The following is a 23,138-nucleotide window of genomic DNA, read 5'->3' as shown; positions in this document are numbered from 1 at the left end:
TCCCAGGGTCTTAGATCATTTTACTTCCTTCTCATCCTTGTCTCAATATTCACCTATGGGGTCGTGGAAGCACTTATTCAATTGACTGCCGGGGAGGCATTGGAAGTCATTTGATGACTCACAGACTTAAATTCCGTTGGTATTTTGTCAATATTGCAGCAGAATTTATATCACTAAACGTCTTTACAGTTGGTCATTACATAATTCAGAGCTATAAAGCAGCTCTAAACAACAAGACATCTAGAACATTTAATGATACTGGTATGTCCAAATTTTGATAATGATCCAAATTTAATGACTGTCATTCAAATATATAATCTATTTGGTAGAACAACCATGATTCTCCAAAAATCTAGAGGATGTTTTCAGTTCATGAATCTACTAAAACCAGTCGCATAACTATACCATTTAAATTGTGGCCAGCGAAACACCTAAAATATTGATGTCTATATCTTCGCTGTTAAATCGTGATTGTGAAAGCTGCTACTCTCGAAGATCTAGAAGTTCCTTACGCTTGGAATGTTGGTAGATGTTCTTAGAACCATGTGCAAACGTGCTACCAATTGCAAAGTGTGGAACCACAGTATTGATCTTGTGAGAGAGACGTGAGAAAGAACACATTATGACGCCCCATACATCACTACATTCTGACATCCGGTAGTATCCACTGTGCTTTATGGCCCGTGACATTCAGTTGGAGCCGTCCAGAAAACGGCACGAAAAATCATCGCACCGTTAGATTGAACTCAGGTAAAAAGCACAGGAATCAATAAACGTCCACAAAGACAAATGTGTAGATCGACTTTTCCGGCTCTGCTGTATTCGTCTCCTTTAATTTAATCCCGTCGGACGCACGGTGACGGTGCCTGGGTGCCATTTGGCTCCACCGGTGGAAAATCTGTCTTCATCGTCCGGGAGACGGCGGAAAATTAGCCGGGCAAATTGCGCTGAGGACAGAGCCGCCGCCGGGGAGCGCCGATATCAAAACACGATGATTCCTTCTTCACGGTTCCTATCGGGAGGTGTTGAACGGCTTGTCTAGTCGAACAGATTTAGATTCTCAATCTGTATCTTTAAGGGGAAGATTTGCAAGGTTAGTCGATTACAAGGTGGTCCTTTTTTTGTATGGATATGGACGTCCGAACCTGCACCACCTATTATAACCACGCCCTACACGAAGACTACATCACGCATGTCTTTTCATTGTTGGTTGGTCAGCAACTGAGGACCGCCAAAACTAGAACTAATGGTAAAGCCAATGCGATTATACAGTTTTTGGTCCCTGTCTTTGTCCAATCATTCGGCCATTTAGCCTTACAACTGCGATATAGCCTGTATGACGGAAACCATGACGTTTTTGAAAAAAAGACGACATCCTTGGTGCTACAGAATAGCGTTTAGAAAACGATTCTTAAACGTATACGTAAATGCGCCGTTTGAGTGATGGCTTGTGCAACTTAAAAGCACCAGCTCTGTAAACAAGTCGATTAAGTCCTATTTTTCACCGAGGGTAAATCCAATATTTTCCAGTGATTGACCCAGTTCTCGCCTTTCATATATCACCGCTTATTGCCGAAAATGCCACAAACGATTTCAACTTATCTAGGTCACTGCTTGGAAAGGCCTTTGTCAGTTAAGTCGAATGGAGCTTTCTTAATCCACTCCAATGCGATGTGACACATATGGACAGCATTAAGGTAAATACAATATGTAATAGACTTCAATATATACCCAGAACTGCCCAGAAGAACCACAGAAACAACTTGCAATTGTATACGATACATGTATGTGTTTGTGTGTATGTGTGTGTTTGTGTGTCCTAGTGTGTGCGTGCGTGCGTGTGTGTGTGCGAGTGTGTGCGAGACTCTGTGTGTGTGCGTGTACAAACGTGCGTGCGTGTGTGCTTTTTGTATATATTTCTATGTGTGTGTTTTCGTTTGTGACGTGTGCACGCATCTGTGCGCGTGTTAATAATGCGTGCTTGCATGCATGTGTACATGTGTGCGTGTGTAATGTGTGTTTTATCATTGCTATTTCACACAACGGAATATCACACACCATCAGTGCATGGCTGTATATCCGCCGTGCTCTCACTAGTGTCCTTGAAAACCCAGGACTCGATAATCCATCACCAGGGTTCAGATTGGAGTCGATTATGCAACGAACACAGAAATATCATCCCTCACATATCGACGGTGCAGCACAACCAAATCAATCACCACACACAACCGGAAATTGTCGCCTCCACCGTCAAACCGCTGATGCTAAGGCCATGTTGATTTGATTATATGGATGACATCCTCTGGGAACCCCAAAACTGATGCGCGCGTGCGAATAAAAAAAAAGTTTTGCAAAAAAAAAGTTGCTTTCACTATGAAATATACGTGGTCATGAAGGTTGAACAAATGGCACAGAATATGTTATGGCGAATAATCTACTCTTCGAATTCATTTCTTTACATTTTTGTCTTTTTTCCTTTGATTTTGGCATTCTACGACATTGGTATCGTTTCTAAATGTTTTCCTTGCAATTTATGGTATATTTTTGCTCATTTAGCAACTGTTTTGCACGATTTACAGTATGGTTGAAAACTTTTTTTTTTTTGGAAACGGCCGAAAATTCATGCGCGCGTGGATGTCATCCATATAATCAAATCAACATGGCCTAAGCCTCGACACGGAACGTTAGGCTTGTAAAAGTGTAAAAATCCACATTCCCAGCGTGTGCGTTTATCATCATTCTCTGATCATTATGATCGTGATCACCTCCCGTGCTTGATAATGATCAGCACCTCGTCATTACAATTCATCTTCATCAACTACAGTTCCGTGTTCAAAGGTATAGGGAGGGGGGTATATCTGAGACAGCACCTCCAATGTTCTTTGAACAATCAACGCGTGAATTGAGAAAATACAGAGACTGAGATTTAAAAAAAAATCAAATTACACACATTATGAAAAAGAGATAAAAAAACATTACAATCCATCTTTATCAAGTACAGTTCGGTGTACAAAGGTATGGGGGGGGGGGGTATCTGAGACAGCAGGTTCAATGTTCTTTGAACAATCAACGCGTAAATGGACAAAATACAGAGACTGAGATTTTTAAATCAAATTCAGACACATTTATATTACCGAGAGAAAAAAGGCGACCGAGTAAGGTATGCAGATAAAAATTGACAATTTTCTTCTAAGCTTGATTGTGAAATAAATTATATATAATTCTGTTCATTATTTTCAAACAAACGATTGAATGACTTGCATCTTTGTTACTAAAGACACCATAAGCAATCTTGTATTCTTGCAGTCTATTACTGGCATGATGATGTTTTTCGGTACGCTGTATCAGTGTATGTACACTAGTATTCCAAACACTGCTACCATGCGAGAGTTGTGTGAACTGCACGTTACGAATAGTAAATCTGTATCCTACCTAAAATATCGTCTGATCGATGCATACAGGGCTTGGAGACGGGATGCGATCAGCGGACGGATTTGAAACAGTTCAAAAGCTTAACACAGACGCCAAGCAGCTCACATGAGAGATAAGTTCCTTTCAACATTGAGTTTGATTTATAAGAAACTTCGAATTCTACGCGTCATGAAGCAGCTACACGATTGATGCGAACCTCTCCTCAGGTCAGGAAGTCAATAGATACGAATGGGCCATTATCTTAACAAATCGATCGGCGAGGAAAGTAGATGGGATCCGGAATGCTATTCTACTTTTCTGAAGAATGAAGGAAACTGCAGTTACGGATGTGCAGTTCCTTTACAACGATGTAACTTACAGGCATCAGAAGGATAGGTGGGCACCATCAGCAGAAGGATAGGTGGACACCATCAGCAGCTAGAAGGATAGGTGGACACAATCAGCAGCTAGAAGGCTAAGTGGACACCATAAGCAGAAATCTAGGTGAGCACTATCAACAGAAGGACAGGTGAACACCATCAGCAGGAAAGGTGGACACCATCAGCAGAGAAGGATAGATGGACACCATGTGGACACCATCAGCAGCGGGATAGCTGTCAGTTCTTTGGTAGAAATTTCAAACCGAATTCTGATCGATCTAAACGCGCGGTCGGTCTGAATAATGCAAGTAAGAAGAACGAAGGTAATCTCATATATGCAGAACGGAAATTCTACGCAATAGATAAGCAATATCAATCATGCATTAGGAAGGATGTGTAGATTTAGCTCAATGGTTAGGTGTTATCCATGCATATCTTCAGTCAAATCTCCCTTTTTTTAACTTCCGCACTACACTCTTAAAATTTGCAAGTACAAGTAACAAACAGCATCGCTGTCGTATATGGTCAATTATAATGATAGGAAGTCTGCAAGCAAATCCTACTACAATACGGACTGCTTTAGAAGGTATAGAAGTGCTTTAAAGAAGGGCTTTATCCTTGCAAAGCACAGCATTATCACATTTGATGATAATCGTTATGACCTAGTTCGTTTCTTCTCAGCACCGAAAATCGATTCAGTCGATCTGTGTGTGAAAGCGGACAGTGTCAGGTGTGGCACAGGTCGTTAGTAAAACACAGCGTCTGTTAACTCTTCTGTTTATCTTCACGTTCCCGGGGTCAGAAGGTTAGTAGGACAGGCTATCGGACATAACAGTCCGGCAGAGCAAGTGTAATGATTTTTTTCATGGTCTGCATGCCATTTGACATTAGGCGTAGGGAGCCAAAGATTAATTTTTTTCTAACGGTGTGGTTCAATGCAAGGCCTATACGACCACTTCTCGGCATTGAACTAGAAATATGACAGAAACATGGCTATGTCAAGAGATGGCGGTAAACGTTTGATTTAAAAGTCTGTAGACTTGTGTTGCTGTAGGTTGGGGGAAACACTTGTCAGGGAGGGAATTCCAAAGCTTGGCCGCACGGGGAAAGATACTGTCACTGTAAAAAGATTTCGAACAAGGAATTTGGACGGTGAAGTTGTATTGAAGTTGAATTCACAGTTAAACATGGCCGGCTTCTTTAAATCAACATTTACTGTTGTCGGGAAATTCTTCGTGAAGCGTAATTTGTCGCTTTAATTGCACGTAGCACGTTATTTGTTATCCTGAATTCAAGTTGAACGCCATCCACTAAAAAAACAGAATGGAGCAACCGGCGTCCGCAGGCTATTTTTACCAGACACCCCTTGAATACAAAACAACAATCCAATAAAGTAAATGTCCCAAAGCCGTACACAAGAACAACTTAATTTAGCGTTGTTGAAGAGTTGCCAACCATCCTAAATTTACCGTGAAGAGTTGCCAGGACCCCGCCATGCAGACCCTCTGTCTTGACAGGCAGAATATTAAATGTTTTGCTGAAGGAATGTTAAACAAAAAACACTTACAATACATCATGAAGCACTTGCTTAGCTACAAAAGTCTATAGGACAGAACTCTCATTATTCTCGTTCTACAAAAATGTCACAAACTGGTGATTTCAAATAAATGTGAATATCATACCTATACCTAATGCTATAATATGATTACAATAGTCGTTTCGGTTCGAACGAAAGCGTTTTCCATGACTTCGTATAGAAACATGTCCCCTGATATTTTTTCTTCCTTGGCAGGTAGATTTTCGTCCTAGTAAAAAGACGCTATAGACGTCTGGGCCCCTGGCGGCTTGTTACGTCAGTGCACATAATCAAACGTTTATCGGTTAAACCTGCCATCCTTTAGACTGCATGCAACAGTTACCCTTGTCGCAGACGTTTGTTTTCTTAAGTTTAAAATAGGACAGAAGTAACAGTGCTACATTGACTGGTAAGTCAGAAAACATCTCCTTTTAATTAGAAAGAAGCTCACGTCCGTCACAGTTGCTGACTGCGGTCGGTATTATCCATCCAATCTCAATAAAGACCGGATCCCGATAATCTATATTCCACTTGGCGTGACTCCAGATGGACAGTATAGAGCGACGTGCCGTCTGTCCGAATGAAGTCATTTCCTCCCGTACCACGGTGTCATCGGAAGCATGTAATATCACCCATCTTGCTGTTAAGAAATACAGATATGAAGGAAAGCCATCTACACGTACGTATATGGGCCATTGAGCGTATCAAGAAAATACAAACAAATAAACAAACAAAAACAAGGAGGTGAACACACGGTCACGGTTGACATGAACTGAACGGGGCCTGCAAAAGGGGAAGGATAGGGGAGGTACCCTGACTGATCTTGTTATGCTAAATCCCGGATGGCTGATTACGTATTGCGCTAAATTCAGTCAGTCTGGCATTCTTTTAGCTTTAAGCTAAATTCAGAGGATTTCGGAATCAGTCAGTTCTTGATCATGAATTGCAACGTTGAAACGTTGAAAAAGTTTGTTTTTTTAATTAAATTGTCTTTTTTGCCATACTATGAAGTGTACACAATGCACTGGGCTCTAAGGTTTGTAAGTTTGTTGTAAGGTGATGGGGAGAATTTGAAACTTTTTCCTTTCCCTAATATTAAATCTCTCAAACAAAATTCTAAAATTAACCCTCTATTGTTCTGCAAGTATTATTTTGATGAGAAACAAAGAATATAATTAGTCATGTTTCGTTCTTAGTTCCGCATGCCTTCACTATCAAGAAGCCACGTCCCATGACGACATGCCTCCGCCTTCTCGTAATCTGAGTTCCACGCCCCCCTCCCACACCGTCCTACAAGGCCACAAGCCAGCTGCCCCATAGTGACGGCAGGCAGTTGGAATGTAGTTCCTCCCCGCCTACTTACACAGCTGCTCTGCTAAAATATACATCAAAACAGTCATACCTCAACTAGATCCAACTAGTTCCGTGTTAGCATGTAGATTGTCTGGCCCGGTCAGAAATATATATTGGGGTTGAGACTTTTAGTGCGTAAACAACAAAGGTCAACAATATTTGTCAGAGTATATATCTCCTTTGTGTTAAGTATGACCATAAAATACAGATACAAGTTCGTTTAAAGTACATAAACAAATGGCCAATAAAATTCAACAATATTTGTCAGAATGCATATATCTCCCTTGTGTCAAGTATGACCATAAAAATACAGATAAGTTCTTTTAAAGTACGTAAACAAATGCCCAATAAAAGTTCAACAACATTTGTCAGAATGCATATATATCTCCCTTGTGTTAAGTATGACCACAAGATACAGATTTTTTAAAGATACAAAGCAGACCATTTGAGGGGAATGTCGAAATTTGTAAGTACAGTACCCACAAACAAGTGACTAAGCTGAACCAGCCCGTTATTGGCAACAGGCCCTATATAAGCGGACCGCTAAGCAGACCCAGTCTGGCACCAATTATTCAAAGTACACAACCTCGAGCAGACGGCCACACCCAGGGTAAAACTCAACTTGTAGTTCACGGTAACTCGAACAGGTATGTACAACATTGCTGTTACTTCTATGTCATTAGTAACATTTAGTTCTGACACTTATCTGTTTGATCTTTTCAGTTAATAATTATCGAATTCAACAAGTTAATGGTTTTGTTGATTGCTTTTATCATCGTGACAACATTCAGTTATCGGTTATTGTCACACACTTTGTTAGATGAATAGATAACATATATATCGCATGTTGCATGTACACGTTTATGCCATTAATAATATGCCATGGCTGTTTAAATCACGATTGTCGATATGCATTCCTGGTTGTACATGTATAATGTTTCGCAAGTTGATAACGCCTTGTCGTGCAACATGTACTATAAGGTATTAGTGTAACATAGCATAGTTACTATCCCATTACAGTTATACAGTGAAATACCACACAATTTGTCTAGACGTCTAGCACCCACTGGTCTCACTGCCCCCCTCCCCATACATTCCATCATTTAGTTGACAGATACAAGACTACACCGTACAATGCTGGGAACGCGACTAGCAACGATGTTCAATCTTGTTCGTTGGACTATAAATGTACTTATTATAAACACACAGTGGTGCCCCCCCCCCCTCCCTCTTGCCAGTGGACTGACATATATATGACATGAGAAAACACCAAGTGAATGACCTTTCGTAGGTTATAAGTTACATAAACATGGCCGGGTCGCCTGACCCACTTACACGGCATGTGTTCCCGTTCAGTCACCCGGTTATCAGTGAGAGTTCTCCATAAAAGCCTTGGGGCTCGAACTAGATACACGTCCCAGTCTGTATACAACTCATATCATATGGAGTGAACAGCCAGACCCTTGATCTCCAAGCAGATCTTTGGGGGCTCTGAAATCGTGACTGTTTCTTGGTCCCAGTCGGATCCGAAACCATCAGGATTTTGCTCTCAAGGATCTGCTTGAATGTTTTTGGGGGAGGCTGTCGAAGTAGAGATGGAGGCTAAAAAGATTAGGCTCCTGGGGTGGACCAAGAGGGCCCTTCCCTTCGCCCCTCCCCCTAACTCTATATCTTTCTACCTCTTATTTGACTAAAACTAGTAAAAGGCATCTGTATCAAATACGTGTATTAGTATAGTAGTTACACAGGTCTTATAATCAGGTGCTAGATGGAACTTTTCTTGGTGTTTCTACTTCTAGCTTGACTTTTATAAAATATTAGTCCTGCGGTCGTGAGAAACAAAAAGGCAACAGAGGCCTGCCCTCCTGACCTGCGCCAAGAAATTGTTTATGGTTTCACCAGAATGTCCGACGGATTTATACGTTAGAGTGACATGTCCCAGATGTACACTGGACCGAAGATAAAGCTTTATCAAGACATGCCCCATATTTGGAGTCATCCCGTGGAAAACATTTTTATGATGCACTATCTCAGACATACCGAAGTTAAACCTAGGTTTTAACTAGAAGTAAAGTAATTTTCAGTATTTAATAGTTACGTACCCAAAAGACACTCTGTTAGCCTGGGCGCTGTTCGTTTTGTAACGGGGCTCTTTGCACTGTCTACCCCGAAAAAAAACTAAATACTAGTAAGTAACAGTTTGTTCCTCTTCGAGATAAAAGTCAGTGATGCAGCCAATGCAAGTGGCCATTGTATTAATATTGCTGCTGCCATATCGATATGAACAGATGGTGTATGAATTGTAGCACCGGATGGTATAAAAAGGAAGTAGAAGTTCCGTATATAATCCTAGAAACGAACACTTGGCAGTGTCGTGTACAAGTACAAGTCCACACTTCCCGTCACCCACTCACTGATGAGATGAGTCATGGAGGAATTCTGTCGATACGGAGATTCCTTAGGGTGGGCGTGTAGGGGTGGGAGGGGCTCCGCAGGATGTAACGTCCTGTTTAATCTGATAAACGACCAGAACACGGTCTGTTTGGCTGTTGTCAGTATATGTATATATTTTTTTCAAATATCAATGAAAGAAAAATACAGCCGTGATAATCATCAGCATAACTACAAATATGAAATTTGTGATTGAAATGACATGTTTAGCAAGAATCGCGATCCATAAAGCTTTTCTTAAGTTGTGATAACCACAAATGTCCAGAAACAGAAACACACACACACACACACACACACACACACACACACACACACACACACACACAACACACACACACACACACACACACACACACACACACACACAAACACACAGACATGCAGGCACACACGACATGATGAAAACAATACCTCAAGTCTTTCAGAGCTCGCTGTAAATGAAGTTGAACAAGTGCAATGGTCCATGGACAGTACACAGTGGTATATTCAAACATGTCACGTACAGATTTCCAAATACGCAATGTTTGCTTGTACTTCAACCGTAGCTTGTTTGGTCTAAGTACTCGGTACTATATATACGTAGCATATTGTCTAGTATTTACCAGAATGCTGTGAGCAAGACAGTGATCATCATAAAAGGCAAAACAATAAGTGTGAATTAGATTGGATGCTAATGATTATCAATGGACTTGCTTGGCTTCTTGCATTAAATGTCTTCTATTGAGAAAATTGTTAACCAGTGAAGTCGGGACTGGCTGATGCATTACCCTTGACTGAGCAAATATGTTCAGTTCAACCGGACCGATGAATAATATGTAATGTGTGGTGACGTTTTCACTGCATCTATAAACATAATTCCTGCCCTTACTAACGAAGTATAATTCTTACCAAGAATGCGTTACTTCTATTCCGCCCACATTCGTACTTGGAGAATAGTGTAGGAGGAATATAGCATTACTTTAAGTGTTCTAGTTAATGCGATTATATGAGAAGGCCGACAGAAAGGACGTATTCTTACACCCACTCTTAAAGAAAGAATTTTGTTCGCATAGCGCGTATCTGACTCCCACATTTTTAGCCTCAAGAAGACTTCGATGTAGTTTTCCCACGAGAATTCTTGGGTTAATCTCGCAAATGAAACGGAATTATATTTGCAAGATCCATTTCATATTGCGCATATCATCACGGTGATATTAAATCCAGTCACCGAGCCTTCGCCTAATTTAATCATCGGAAAATAACGGCCGATGTATTCAAGTCACGTTTGTGAAATCGGATTCTCACTATAGAAGGGTCCATTGTGTTTGGAATAGATGCATTTAGAGAAATGTCGCACCTGGTTTCTTGGTTTCAAAACAGCCGAAAGGAATGGTACTATAGCTATTACCTAGAAAAGTAACATTTGCAAAGCAATGTTTACCTTCGCATATGGTCTGCTCTGTCAATTATCAATCAAACAAATTCAGATATATGGTGACAGGAGTCTAAATCCCTCCTGCTATGAAATTGCAGCATTATGTAACCCAACGCCAGTTACCATGGCGAGAGACAGCCTGGTTCAGTCAGGTCAGAGGTCACTGCTTGGAGAAGAAGAAAAAGAAATGTAGCAAAAACAATACCCTATACTTTGGGAGTCTTCGTTCTATGTTGGGGACAAACCATGCAATGTTTTCGTTGCACAGGATACAACTTTGAAATACCCAGCCAATATCGAATTGGGCCCCTCAATGATTAAAATGTCGATCGCAGCCTATTCTTAGGTTAAGGTTTTAAGGCATGGCGATTGAATACAAGCGTGACAGGGGACCATCTGCTCTTATTGGCATTTGCTGAAATTGGACACCTATGATCTACGGTACAATAAAACCAACGGTCTGCTGTCAAGCATGCAACATGCACCGACGTGCCGTGCATAGAAATGTCGACAGGTGGCGTTGTCGGTCTGACACAAAGACCATGCAGTCCATTGTATTGAATTCGAAATTACGCGTTTTACTAATTATGATTTACAAGTACATACAGCTCAATCCGTGTTGGAGACTATATAAATGTTAAGCAAACTACAATGTTGTCAGTCATTCAAAATGTTCAATATTTGCTTCAATGCTGTTTCCAATAGACAAAGAAATATGGCTGACAAGTTTAGCATCGATGAGCTGGCTAAGATCAAGGGCGTGTTTAACAAGTTTGACTCGGACGGGAGCGGCGCCATCAACATCACGGAGCTGGAGGCGACCCTGGCGGAGCTGGGAGAGAATCCGTCCGAAGACACCGTCACGGTGAGCCCGGTCATACCAAGGACGTTATATCAATGACAATGAACTTTATGGCATATTATTTCCATAGTACTAGTATCATATAGCCGGGCGACGTCGACCAATGAGAAGCTTCTGTTTCCCATCGGTTATCAGGCCGTAACATCATCAGTGGTGAACAATGAAAAAAAAGGGGTTCGCTACGCTCACTCGGTGGTTTATTCGGTAGTTATAGCGCCTGGTCAGGGATTATCTCACCATATACACCTCGAGGCGGGGCATTAGCCCTGTACTGTTTATGCAGTTTCTACATACATGCAATTTGTTAATTCTATATCCATCTAGGCACTGATGCTTTCTTTGGACAAAGACCGGAGTGGAACTCTTTCCTTTGAGGAGTTTCTGGGGATGGTCAAACAGGTGAAGACAGTTCCAAGGGAGGATGCTCTTCTCACAATCTTCAAGACGTACGACAAGGTGAGCTAGAATTTAAGTGTTACCTTCTATGGCTTTGTAGTTAAACTAGAATTTTTCTTCTCTTTACATCTAGGTCAAACCTCGTGGGTTTAAGAGTTAGCTCTTATAGTTCCAGTTAGGCCACAGCAATTGCGCAAGTAATTATGGATGAAGTAAGCGCGCGCATTAATTTTTGCCTGATTTTGAAAAAAAAATGTTTTTTTTTCTTGGCCTGCCCTGTTTTGTTCGCCTCATCGCATTAGATTTGGAGTCTGCGGAGTATGGCATCCACAAAATTTACTTGCTGTGGCCTTATGAAAATTTTTTATCAACTAACATTTATAAACTTGCATGCTGTTGTATAATAGCGTTACTCAACGAGTTAGTGAGTTGATGTGTGGCTATAAACCGCTGTGTCCATCTCAGGACGGCAGTGGTCAGCTCGGACCTGAGGAGCTGAAGGAAGCCATGAAGGCCAGAGGATGTGAACTGTCCGACAGGACCATCGACTATCTTATCAACAAGGTGATCAGCGTGGTTATCCTTTGTGATGGTCAACACAACACAAAGATAGATACATGTATATAAGAATCGGGAGTAGAATAATTCATCGATAGTATGGTTTCCATTTGTGCGAAAGGCGCAGATTTTTATGTATTATATATAGATGCTTAAATGCTAGAAATTCCACCAATGATTGTAAAAGTACATTATCGTCCGATACTTTGATAAGGTAGATTTGTCTCATATTATGTTGGTTGTTATATAACGTTTAGAGTATGCGTAGATGCCATGCCTGTAATACATGTATGCAGCTGTTGTGCATTAAAGTTTTAATGTCTAGTAATACTACATTGACGTCCGCTTTGATGTCCGCCCATGTAGGTTGACAAGGACGCGGACGGGAAACTGACTTATGAAGAGTTCGTCAAGCTGATCCGCCCCAGGTCGTAAGCACTGACGTCATGAGGAGTGTGACGTCACGGGTGTCAAAGGTCATGTGGCTGTTCCATGAACCACCATTACTAGACTAATTCACGTCACAGTTATATCGAGCGAGCGATGGACTTATTTTTCCGTTTTTTTAGTCCAAACGGCATATAAAAGTAGGACCCAGTTTTTCTAATTCTCCCTGTGACTGTAGTTTGAAGATCAAAACAATTTACCTTAGACCTTGAATTGGAGAAAACGGTTATGATACCAACTTTATATTCGCACGATACTGTATCTAAATTAGTACTAACTAACTAATGTAAAGGAACTGACTTTAGGCCATTTTGATTAAACAATGGCGCAATTATAGAAACTCTTCACTTAAGTTTGAAGTCCACCAGATTAGTGAGGGTACTACAACTTAGTCCCTTTACAGTATAAGATGTGTTGCACCGTATCCATGTATCAATATATGGTACGTACGATCACAGCAATAATAGAAATAGTGGCAACGAACCTTTTGACAGTGCCAACGGCATTTTGAATCCAAACTTCGGCGAACATATTTCAAATGCCTTGTATACATGTTTTTTTTTCTCTCGTAGACGTACGCGACTTGCTAAAGACAATCATTAAAAACTTAATAAGATCCTGTATTATGAAATACAAAAGGACGCTTCAATGGTATCCAATACCAACGTAGTATTAATTAAAACTGTCACTTTTATCTAATGCTGTTATGATGTTATCATGTTTCAGTCATGTATTATAAAGTTTTAATATTGTCACAGCACAATCGTTTTAGACAAAATTGATAAAGTGAGAGTGTGTTTCGACGTATAAACAACTTATCGAGCTGCTCCTTTTAACACCACACAGTGTTTTGTTTTAGAACTTTATTATTTTTCACAATGAATAAACTATGCACTGATATTATATGTAATATTGTGTATAGTCACTTGCTCACCTCTAGCCTGGGTACCAAACCTTTGGTCGGCTTGGCGGTATTTTTTCGGCCCCGGCCTTTACCATTAGCCAAGGCGAGTTATACCACGGCCCTATCTCCAGCTGTTTCCCTGTATCCGCTGACTTCCTGTATTACGCTTGGTCTTCTTTTGCCGCCGACCCAAAGCTAAACCCCCCGAAGCGCGGTAATTGAGGCCTGGTTGGCGGCCCCAAACGCTCTCTGTGCCGAAGGGATAGCGCTGAGCTCACGGCGGTCTGGTTACCAGGTTAGCTCACCTCTGTTTAGCAAATCTAATGCTAGAAAGAGAAACTGTTGTAAAGAAGCAAAAAGTAAAAGGCGGAAAGTACTGTGGTAATGAAGCAAACTATGTTTATTCTGATGAAGGTACCACTCTAAGATTACAATCATTATTTTATCGACGTCAGTCCCTAAACGCACATTCCCTGTGCAAAGCACATGGAGTATGAAGAGCGTAAGCTGACAAAAATTTTTGGTATCTTTCTCCATATATAGTAATACACTATTAATCTCCAAGTAGATCGTCTTTGGGAGGGGGTAAGACAGTATCAAATTGGCCAGCCTGTATCCATTTGCCAAACAATATCCATTTCCCCACCGAAGGCTAATGGACACTCCTCTGGCCAACGGATACTGCCTTGCCACCGTATGATCTGCTTGGAGATTAATACACTATATCCTACAGCATAAAACCATCGGTAATTTTTCAACGATGGAACAGAACTTTCGTCTGTTGTACGGTAAGAGTAAGACTAACATCACTTCTTTGGTTTCATGATGCTGGCGAACTCTTGATAGTTGATGAAGCCATCCCCGTCTTTGTCGGCACGTTTGATGAGGTAGCTGACGGCCTTGTCAGACATCTCACACCCGCCTTTTTTCATTGCCTCTTTGATCTCTGCGGCGTCCAGCTTTCCGCTGCCGTCCTATTGGAACACAACACGCATTAGCCATTCTGTAAGGTGTGTGGTTGAACGGATGCGCCCCCTGGTGACATGCTTAATCATTACAACACAGACAACGTTTTAACTCTGTCAACGTGCTATTAGTATTACAGTATTAGATTAAATCTTTTAAAAATCGAGACACCGGATTTACTTGATCCAAAATGCCCATTGCTACACAGCTTCAAACACCCTTCATTTGCGCCCCCTGGCGTCATGCTTAACCATTACAATGCAGAAAACTCTCTCAACGTGCTTATCGCAACTATCTCATTATTAGATTAAATCTTTGAATAGGCACTCCAGCTTTACCTGATCATACTCCTGAAAGACCGCCAGTAGAGTGTCCTGTCGTGGGACGGTCTTTACTTGCTTCACCATAGACAGGAACTCATCAAAGTCAATCGTTCCACTTTTGTCTTTATCCAATGACATCATCATAGCCTGCAGAAATGCAACGCAAAAAAAAAAATGTTTGTACATTTATTTCAGTATCAAATACTAACCTCTTATAATTTTTTTTATTTATTTATTCCGAAATATTTAATCACAAGACATGGTGACGAAATATTTAATCACAAGACGTGGTGACGACACACTCAAGTTTTTTCAACTTATATTAATGCCGCCACCAACACAGGGACAGTACAATACTCATTTTCACCTGAGCGAAGTGAGGAAAGTCGTGTAAAGTGCCTTTCCCAAGGGCACAAGATCGGTGGCATGTCAGGACTCGAACCCGGGGCCTCTGGTTCCGAGTCGAGAACGCTGCCGCTGCGCCACACGACCCCACATTATAATTAATTAGTATCCTAGCTTATATTACTGGTTATTTATAAGTTGAAGGAGGTAAAAATGCTAACGTAAATTCTCTTATTTCACTTATCAATAATGAATGCTTCATAATATAACAACGGACACGCAACGGAATTCCTGAAACATCTAATATTAACGTATTTTTCTGTCCTCGATTCTCTGAATTTCCTACCTGTCAAATGGATACACTTAAAGCAAACCATGTTTAGATATCCATAAAGGAAAATTTCAGTTATTTGTCGTTTATTTTGGCCATCCTAGAACAGCTAGCAAACAGGGCAAACTAACTTCCTCATTACGAGCCACGGCTAAGTTTTGCTACAAATAAAGCTCTCCCCAACCAAGAAGGTTAAATACAAGATTTAACCTCCTTGCCTCAACTGAAAATAAAAAAAGCCATGGCCAGTTTTCAATTCACGGCACATATATAATCAGTAAATGTTGCCCACTACTGATAGTGACATATGTCCAAATTGACTACCAGTTGGCAGTTCAGTACCTTGGCTCCTAATCTCATATATGCACATTAACCTGACTGTCTTTAAAAAAACACCGGCCTACCGTCACCACATCCTCGGTGGGGGTCTCTCCCAGCTCCCGAAGCATTTCCCCCAGCTCCTCGCGGTCTATCGAACCGCCTCCGTCCTTGTCAAACTTGTCGAACACCGTTTTGATGGCTGCTTGTTCGGACTCGCTGAACTTCGCTGCCATTTTGTGTGCCTTTCGTGCAACAGTCTACTGGCTTCGTACAAAAGGAAAATGCAAGGGCCTTTCCACTCGCCAAGGTTATAGTGGAGGATCAGGTTAACCAAGAACCAAATTCAGCCAGAACTTATATTTGTCTGTGAGTGTGTGTGTCTGTGCGAGCGTTGGTATAATATATACTTACTATGTCAAAATTATGGGGGGATTTTGAAGAGAGCAAATGCAGAGCGAACTTTTGAAGGACATATTTCCACATTTTGGGCTAGTTTTACTAGTCCCTTAGAATACCTGAAATGATTCAGCCCCAAACCCTTTGTACCGATAAACTTTCCCTAGAATGCTACGTACGTGTGTAGCATGTTACACACATTTCATGAATACATTGAAGAAGACAACCTACCACTAAAAATACTCGTAAAAGTGGGCGTGGCAGTTTTACATGTTGGTCAGTGCAATAAGAAGTGTGTAGTTATTAAACCGCATTTCATCTTATTTCTAGTGACTTCTATTGTGACAGAACTGTTGTTAACACGATGTTGAAATGAATGATCTTTTGTAACCAAGCCAAAGCTTTAGTTACGGCTTTCCGCACATTTAAATTCCATTTCGCTGACGGGTACTTGTCAGACACGGTGAAAGACCCGGTCATCACGGGCCAACTAACACACCATTATTCATAATAGTCAAAATGGCGTCCGGTAATTTGCTGTCTACGTGACAAAATGGTACAATGGGTCTGTATGAACAACATAATACAACTCTCACTAGAAAACCCACACCAAGAAAGTTAGCAAACACAAGATGCAAGTCAGATATGAAACAAAATATCTATACCCTCAATAGATCATAAGAGTTAAAAACAAAGGGATTTTGATATGTCAAGTTGGCAGGAGTGGGTTGGTGGGAGCGCTAGGACAGTATACTTAGTCTAGTAATCTGTCGTGGGTAGCTTGACACATCGTTTTTCTATTAACTACGTTTCTAGTAACGTCGAAAAGTACAAAAAATATTTACAAAAACTCTTGTCTCTCTTGTCTAGTTTTCCTCCTTTTTTGATTTTGTTAAAAACGGGATTTAAGAGAGGACAGCTGTTTTAGCTATAGATAGATTTTAACATGAAATAATGTATATTTGATGTACTCCTCCCCAAGAATGTAAAGAAGGGTAATCCTAAACCATCACAGTGTAAACTGTAGTAACACACCCTCCACGACCTAACACAAATAAGTAGGGTCACCACGTATTCATGACATTCCTGTCCCATGTGTCAGCTTCTTCACACACAGAGTAGGAAACGCCCACTTCCATGATGTCAGTCTTTAAAGATCGGTCTCATGCTATCTCAGAAATTTTACAATGTCGGGTAAAGTCTGATCAAAGAAACTCGTTGTTCTGTAGCATTCTTACATTTCCTCTATGATTGTGAGGAAGACTTTGAATAAATCTAATCGTCGAGTTGAAAAAGCTATAGAAATTGGGCCCGACTGGTACACCATAGAGTCGAAACTTTCTGAGAATATCACTCAAGGGGCAGAAAAAATTTGGTCAATGTTCACAGGTGGTCACTATAGACAGGATTCTAAATGCTTGTGTCAATGGGAAAATTATCTAAGGGACCAACAAAACGTCGTTGGACAGGTAATCTTTTTGTAGAAAAGGATCACCTGTTTGGCTGTAATCGGTAGATGACGTAAGGTTATACAGAGGCTGAGGGAAGACTACAGACTTAAGTCCTCTTGTCAGTTATCTAACGTTGTCACGGTGTAAGCCTTTATTTTGGCCTCGCCAATACCAATACACCATCTGTCATTATGCCTGCCATCATTTGCTGTTATAAGAAGCTAAGAATGCAGGAAAACCTCACCATGCACCCCGCCCACCCCAGGATTTAGATCGGAGAGGAAACGCTATTGTTGGCAGTCAGTATGTGGAACAATGTCTCGCATCGCCTGGTGATATTTACATAACGGAAAAGCCCGGGGACATTTCGTTAATAAATCTTTGCTGTGGACATGTTCTAATTTTGCTTTTTTTGTTTAGACTGAACATGGACTGAACATCTGTATTTTAACTCCATGGACTGAAGTTGGAATAAAGTTGCTTTCGAGAAAATTTCATAGAAGCTTAAGAGGGAAACGTACTTGTACCAAAACAACGTTTTAGCATGAAAGTTCATTTGTGTTCGAACAAGTCATTATGGAATTTGGGGTAAGTCCCAATTCATTGTAGTTAGTGTTGGAAGTTAAAGCTTGGTCTTTATTACATAAATAAACGTTTTGATAATATACTATGGAATCAACAAAAACTTACTATGACTGCGGATGATTTAATTGGTTGGATATGACTAGCTCGACACCCTCCATATCAAGGCGATCCGATAGTCAACCAAGGGAGTCCCCTTTTCTAACCTCCTTAGACCAACCAACATTCTAAACTGTACGACATGAAGTAACTTAATATTCAAGACGAGTTCTCACAAGTGTTGAGAAGATGTTATCAGGTTTATTCAGTCAGAACGTCTCGTAATATTTTTCCTTAGGACAAACGTGTGCAGGACGTACGTGTATAGTTCTGTTAAATTTCTAAAAAAAATGAGACACAGTGCTGGAAAAATTCTCTACGGTTGGAACATGTTGGTAGCTGAAGCTGATCGTATGTTCTAGCCTAGGAGACACATCGTCAATAGTCTCCACCAGACTCCTTTGCAGGCTGACGAAATAGTTCTCACCGACTCTGTGCAGGCAAATTGGACCATCTATGGCCGGCTAACTCCCCTGGCCAGTTACGTGCCTTCATTTAAAGGCATCCAATGCGATTTCAGGGTAGAAAACTGGAAATATTCTAAATAAAGCAATCTTTGTGATACTGACACATACTGCTTTACATTAGCACATTTGAGTCAGTATTTCATACTTTGGGGCATTTAAAACTGCAGAAACAAGCCCCAGGATGAATCCTTTATTTTCTGGGTGGTACCCTAAAAATCAGCCCAGAGCCCTTCCAGTAACCATTTTCCGTCAGAATTTTGGGATTTTTTGCTCCATGAGGGTCAGTATACAATGGGATAGTGTGGTTTTTCAACTCAGCATGTGAATGACTAGAATATTAGCTTTTTATTTAAAAAAAACCAAGCCCTAAATCCTGCACTGGGTGCCCACCGATTTCTACTATTGAGCCTGCAAAGGAGTCTGGTGGAGACTATGTTTGGAAGCCCATTTACGACAGGGTCTTATGTCGGTGCCTTTTCCCGTCAATGTTCTCAGCGGCCCAGCAGCTTGCAGAACTCCTGATAGTTGATCTCCCCGTCTCCCGAGGTGTCCGCCTTGTTGACCAGGTAGTCGATGGCGCGGTCCGACAGCTTCACGCCGCTCTCACGCATCGCTCCCCGGATCTCTGAGGCGTTCAGCGTGCCGTTACCGCTCTAGGGTACAAAAAACAACACAGGGTAAAGATGGATGTATCGTTCCAACTCTAGATCTCTGGTACATACAATAAACGACACAGGGTAAAGACGAATGTACCGTTCCCACTCTAGATCTACGGTACAACAAACAACACTAGGCAAAGATGGATGTACTAATACCGTTGTCACTCTACTGTACAACAAACAACACAGGGTAAAGATGAATGTACCGTTCCCAATCTACGGTACAACAAACAATGCAGGGTAAAGATGAATGTACCTTTTCAACTCTATGGTAACAACAAACAACACTGGGTAAAGATGGATATACCGTTCCCACTCTAGATCTACGGTACAACAAACAACACAGGGTAAAGATGGATGTACTAGTACTGTTCCCGCTCTAGGGCACAACAAACAACACAGGGTAAAGATGAATGTACCGTTCCCACTCTAGATCTACGGTACAACAAACAACACAAGGCAAAGATGGATGTACTAGTACTGTTCTCACTCTACAGTACAACTAACAACACAAGGCAATGATGAATGTACCGTTTCCACTCTACAGTACAACAAATCACACAGAACAGACTGAGAAAGACGAAAATGACTTATTTCCACTCTAGGGGGGCTATGACATAGGGAGGCTGTACCTTGGGTACACCAATTGTAAAGATGATGAGGCAGAAGAAAGATGAACATACGGTACAGCACGGGCAAAGCTAGCTTAAAACTAAAACTAACTCCACGGTACGCTTCACAACGGAGAACAGATATGAAACTTCCGTTCTACGGTAAACCAAACTACACAGTAAAGATAAGCCATCGATCTATCCAGATAGTTACGGAAGTGGGTGGTTCTCTATTGTACTCTGAGGTGTACACTGTTCGTTTAGGACCCATTTAGTATCATAAAGTCTGTTAGATGTGACTTACAGCGTCGTGCTTTTTGAAGAGGGTGAGTAGGGAGTCTTCCCTCGGCTTGGTCTTGACCGACTTGACCATGTCCAGAAACTCTTCAAACGAGATGTCCCCACTGTGGTCATCGTCCAGATTCTTCATCACGGCCTGTGGTCAGTCACAAATTAGTTTAAAGACAACATCGGCAATGACTGTTAGACATCCAGGTAATGAGATACACAAGGAATTGTTACTCAAGCAACTGGATACATTTTGAAAACTGTCAGACGTTTCAAGTAGCAATCACTACTTTCAGTCACTGAAGAAAAGTATTACATATCTTCTCTGATCTTAACTCAGTGTAAAGAAACAAGAATTCTTTGTGTAACACGAGAAGCTATTCTATGCATTCTTTAGAATCTATCTTTCTAATACATGTACATGTATTTTGCTTTTTAAACAACAAATTCATATAAGATTACTTCATCACTTTGTAGATGATGTAAATTTAATGTTCGTTAAAAAAGAGTAGAGATTTAAGGATGTTGAATAAATCAAAATTCCACTTTAAAAATCACCAATCATTCCGTGAGCCTACCTGGGCGAACTCAGGGGTGGTCTCTGGATTGAGGGCGGTGAGGGCGGCCTGTAGCTCCGTACTGTTGATGGTCCCCTGCCCGTCAACATCGAAACCATCAAACACCACCCTGATCTTCGACAGATCCTCGTCAGAAAAGTTGTGTTCAGCCATGCTTGTAGCGACGCTGTTTTCAACTGGAGAAGAAGAACAGATCAGACAAAGTATAGAATAAGGGGGTGGTGTGTTTCCTGTGTGCCTTTATATTTGCATTACAGGCTTTTAAGTACGGCTTGTATGTGCCCAGAATTCGTAATTATACATAATTATGTGTCTGAAGACACGTCTATTTGCATACATATTGGTGGCAGTAACCCAATTCCTACTTCCATTCTCGTCTTATGGTCAGATCTCAGATACTACATTTGATTTTCATGCGTTGGTACTTGCTGTGGATTTTTTGGAAAGCCGTGTCAGAGTCAACTGTTCTAATCTGTCATATAATTTGACAATTTTGACTTAAAAATCCACAGGAACAGGTTTTCATTAAAAAAAGGTATCTACAAGCACCCGTCGGAATCCACGGGAAACGTTGACACTACCATATTGTTATTACATACGTGCACGGTTGTTAAATGTACACTGAACCTGTTATCCAACCTAAAATCGCCAATAAAAATGCTGAAAACCTGTAATCGTGTAGCTCCTTATGGTGCTCTAAACCACTTAAATCGCGCAAGTTTTTTGTTGTTGATGATGTCCGACTGCGTGTTAAATACTACATAAATGTGCAGCCCTCTCCTCACAATGTGATAGACACCATGGTCTATTGTCCAAAAGGAACAATACATAACGTTACTACGGCTACTGTGGCACACCGGTGAGGAATCCTTTTGAAAACTTCCCCTTGACTTCGTGTGAACATAAAACAATTTTTACTTCACCGGGAAGAATCGTCTAGAATACCACATGCATGTCTGAGCTGTGCCACTGTGTGCCCCTCTGTCTGTGTGTGTGTGCACATGCCATCGGATCCCGAAAGAAGGCCTTTAAACTTTTGATGCATCTCCCACTGCCTATATTGGATACTCCCGTGCATTTAACCATAACTGTTCAAATTGTTGTAGTTGGTGGTACACATACAGACTGCACGACTCTGTAATCTTTCAAACCGTCCGGAATACCACATGCATGTATGAGTGTGTGTGTATGTGTGCCTGTTTGTTTCTATGTGCCATCTGATCCCGAAAAAAGGCCTTTAAACTCAAGTTTTCATACATCCCCCATAGCAACTGCCGATATTGGATGTTTCCGTGCATTACCGTAACTGTTCAAATTGTTGTAGTTTTTGGTATATACATACAGACTGCACGGTCATGTAAGCTTTCAAAAGATTTAAGCTCGCGAACTGTATCAGAATGTAAAACATGTGTCAAGTGAACCGCCATACCTTGATCAAGAATTTGTTAAGAGACCTAACAGACCCTGACACATACACACCCAAAACAGGAACTAGTAAATGAATAATTCAAACGATACGCATTTGCAATTTTCAGGATTCCATCATGCTTCAAAAGTTATTTCAAGAGCTAGTCTACAAAGTGTATGAGAGAGACACAGACTAACCTGTGAAACGCCTTACCGTGAGAATTGCAAACTGCTGTTCTCCAGAAAGCCGATGTTAAAAGGGGGTAGGGTCAACACGGTTGACGGAACACAATGAGGACTGCTTACAATAGTCATGCCCCGCGGGCACATTCTAAAGAACCTTCTCCAAGCAGATGTTAGGGTTGAAAATTGTAAAGTTGTCTGACAGCCATTTTCCCCCGACACTGGCCACTACCTCTAATACTGAGTTTCTCTTATATTGTGTAGCAACTAAAAAAACTTCACCGTTTATTCAATATCTTGTAATAATTTACAATAGGTTCTCTCTAAATGTTCTGTGGATTTGAAACGATCTTTTACACACAGGAATCGCCATACAGAA

The 23,138-nt window shown here is 41.0% G+C and overlaps 3 protein-coding genes across 5 annotated transcripts; 1 reads left to right on the top strand and 2 right to left on the bottom strand.

Annotated features, from left to right (window-relative positions):
* Window positions 1-7,140: 7,140 nt before the first annotated feature.
* Window positions 7,141-13,606, top strand: LOC109477890 (calmodulin-like protein 3). 2 transcript variants are annotated; one of them, XM_019779351.1, is made up of 5 exons: window positions 7,141-7,367; window positions 11,291-11,450; window positions 11,772-11,903; window positions 12,309-12,407; window positions 12,768-13,606. In XM_019779351.1, the coding sequence occupies exons 2-5, from the start codon at window positions 11,301-11,303 to the stop codon at window positions 12,834-12,836; spliced, it is 450 nt and encodes a 149-aa protein (XP_019634910.1). In that variant the 5' UTR covers window positions 7,141-7,367; window positions 11,291-11,300; the 3' UTR covers window positions 12,837-13,606. The 2 variants fall into 2 exon arrangements, with proteins under 2 accessions (XP_019634910.1, XP_019634911.1); XM_019779352.1 differs by having other exon boundaries at window positions 7,230-7,367; window positions 11,288-11,450.
* Window positions 13,607-14,390: 784 nt separating this feature from the next.
* Window positions 14,391-16,345, bottom strand: LOC109477891 (calmodulin-like protein 3). Its single transcript, XM_019779353.1, has 3 exons — window positions 16,122-16,345; window positions 15,057-15,188; window positions 14,391-14,726 (listed from the first exon to the last, which is right to left on the bottom strand). Exons 1-3 carry the CDS (start codon window positions 16,269-16,271, stop codon window positions 14,559-14,561), a joined length of 450 nt encoding a protein of 149 aa, XP_019634912.1. The 5' UTR covers window positions 16,272-16,345; the 3' UTR covers window positions 14,391-14,558.
* A 3,126-nt stretch (window positions 16,346-19,471) lies between these two features.
* Window positions 19,472-22,892, bottom strand: LOC109477892 (calmodulin-like). Of its 2 annotated transcripts, none has more exons than XM_019779355.1 (4): window positions 22,791-22,892; window positions 21,170-21,345; window positions 20,608-20,739; window positions 19,472-19,686 (listed from the first exon to the last, which is right to left on the bottom strand). In XM_019779355.1, exons 2-4 carry the CDS (start codon window positions 21,320-21,322, stop codon window positions 19,525-19,527), a joined length of 447 nt encoding a protein of 148 aa, XP_019634914.1. In that variant the 5' UTR covers window positions 21,323-21,345; window positions 22,791-22,892; the 3' UTR covers window positions 19,472-19,524. The 2 variants fall into 2 exon arrangements, with proteins under 2 accessions (XP_019634914.1, XP_019634913.1); XM_019779354.1 differs by having other exon boundaries at window positions 22,775-22,888.
* Window positions 22,893-23,138: the final 246 nt, after the last annotated feature.

This window comes from Branchiostoma belcheri, unplaced genomic scaffold (genome assembly GCF_001625305.1).
Source record: "Branchiostoma belcheri isolate BF01 breed outbred unplaced genomic scaffold, Haploidv18h27 scaffold41, whole genome shotgun sequence".
NCBI classification, from domain to species: Eukaryota; Metazoa; Chordata; class Leptocardii; order Amphioxiformes; family Branchiostomatidae; genus Branchiostoma; species Branchiostoma belcheri.
Note: the sequence above shows the minus strand (reverse complement) of the source record. Positions and strands in the feature narration are given on the sequence as shown.

Bases quoted from the DNA above. Each gene is read 5' to 3' on its own strand.
- LOC109477890 (XM_019779351.1), top strand. From the start codon at position 11,301: ATGGCTGACAAGTTTAGCATCGATGAGCTGGCTAAGATCAAGGGCGTG. The intron at 11,451-11,771 runs GTGAGCCCGGTC...ATATCCATCTAG, and splicing joins CGTCCGAAGACACCGTCACG to GCACTGATGCTTTCTTTGGA. The intron at 12,408-12,767 runs GTGATCAGCGTG...CCGCCCATGTAG, and splicing joins TCGACTATCTTATCAACAAG to GTTGACAAGGACGCGGACGG.
- LOC109477891 (XM_019779353.1), bottom strand. From the start codon at position 16,271: ATGGCAGCGAAGTTCAGCGAGTCCGAACAAGCAGCCATCAAAACGGTG. The intron at 15,189-16,121 runs GTAGGCCGGTGT...GCATTTCTGCAG, and splicing joins CCACCGAGGATGTGGTGACG to GCTATGATGATGTCATTGGA. The intron at 14,727-15,056 runs GTAAAGCTGGAG...GTGTTCCAATAG, and splicing joins TCTTTCAGGAGTATGATCAG to GACGGCAGCGGAAAGCTGGA.
- LOC109477892 (XM_019779355.1), bottom strand. From the start codon at position 21,322: ATGGCTGAACACAACTTTTCTGACGAGGATCTGTCGAAGATCAGGGTG. The intron at 20,740-21,169 runs GTAGGCTCACGG...GACTGACCACAG, and splicing joins CCACCCCTGAGTTCGCCCAG to GCCGTGATGAAGAATCTGGA. The intron at 19,687-20,607 runs GTAAGTCACATC...TTTGTACCCTAG, and splicing joins TCTTCAAAAAGCACGACGCT to AGCGGTAACGGCACGCTGAA.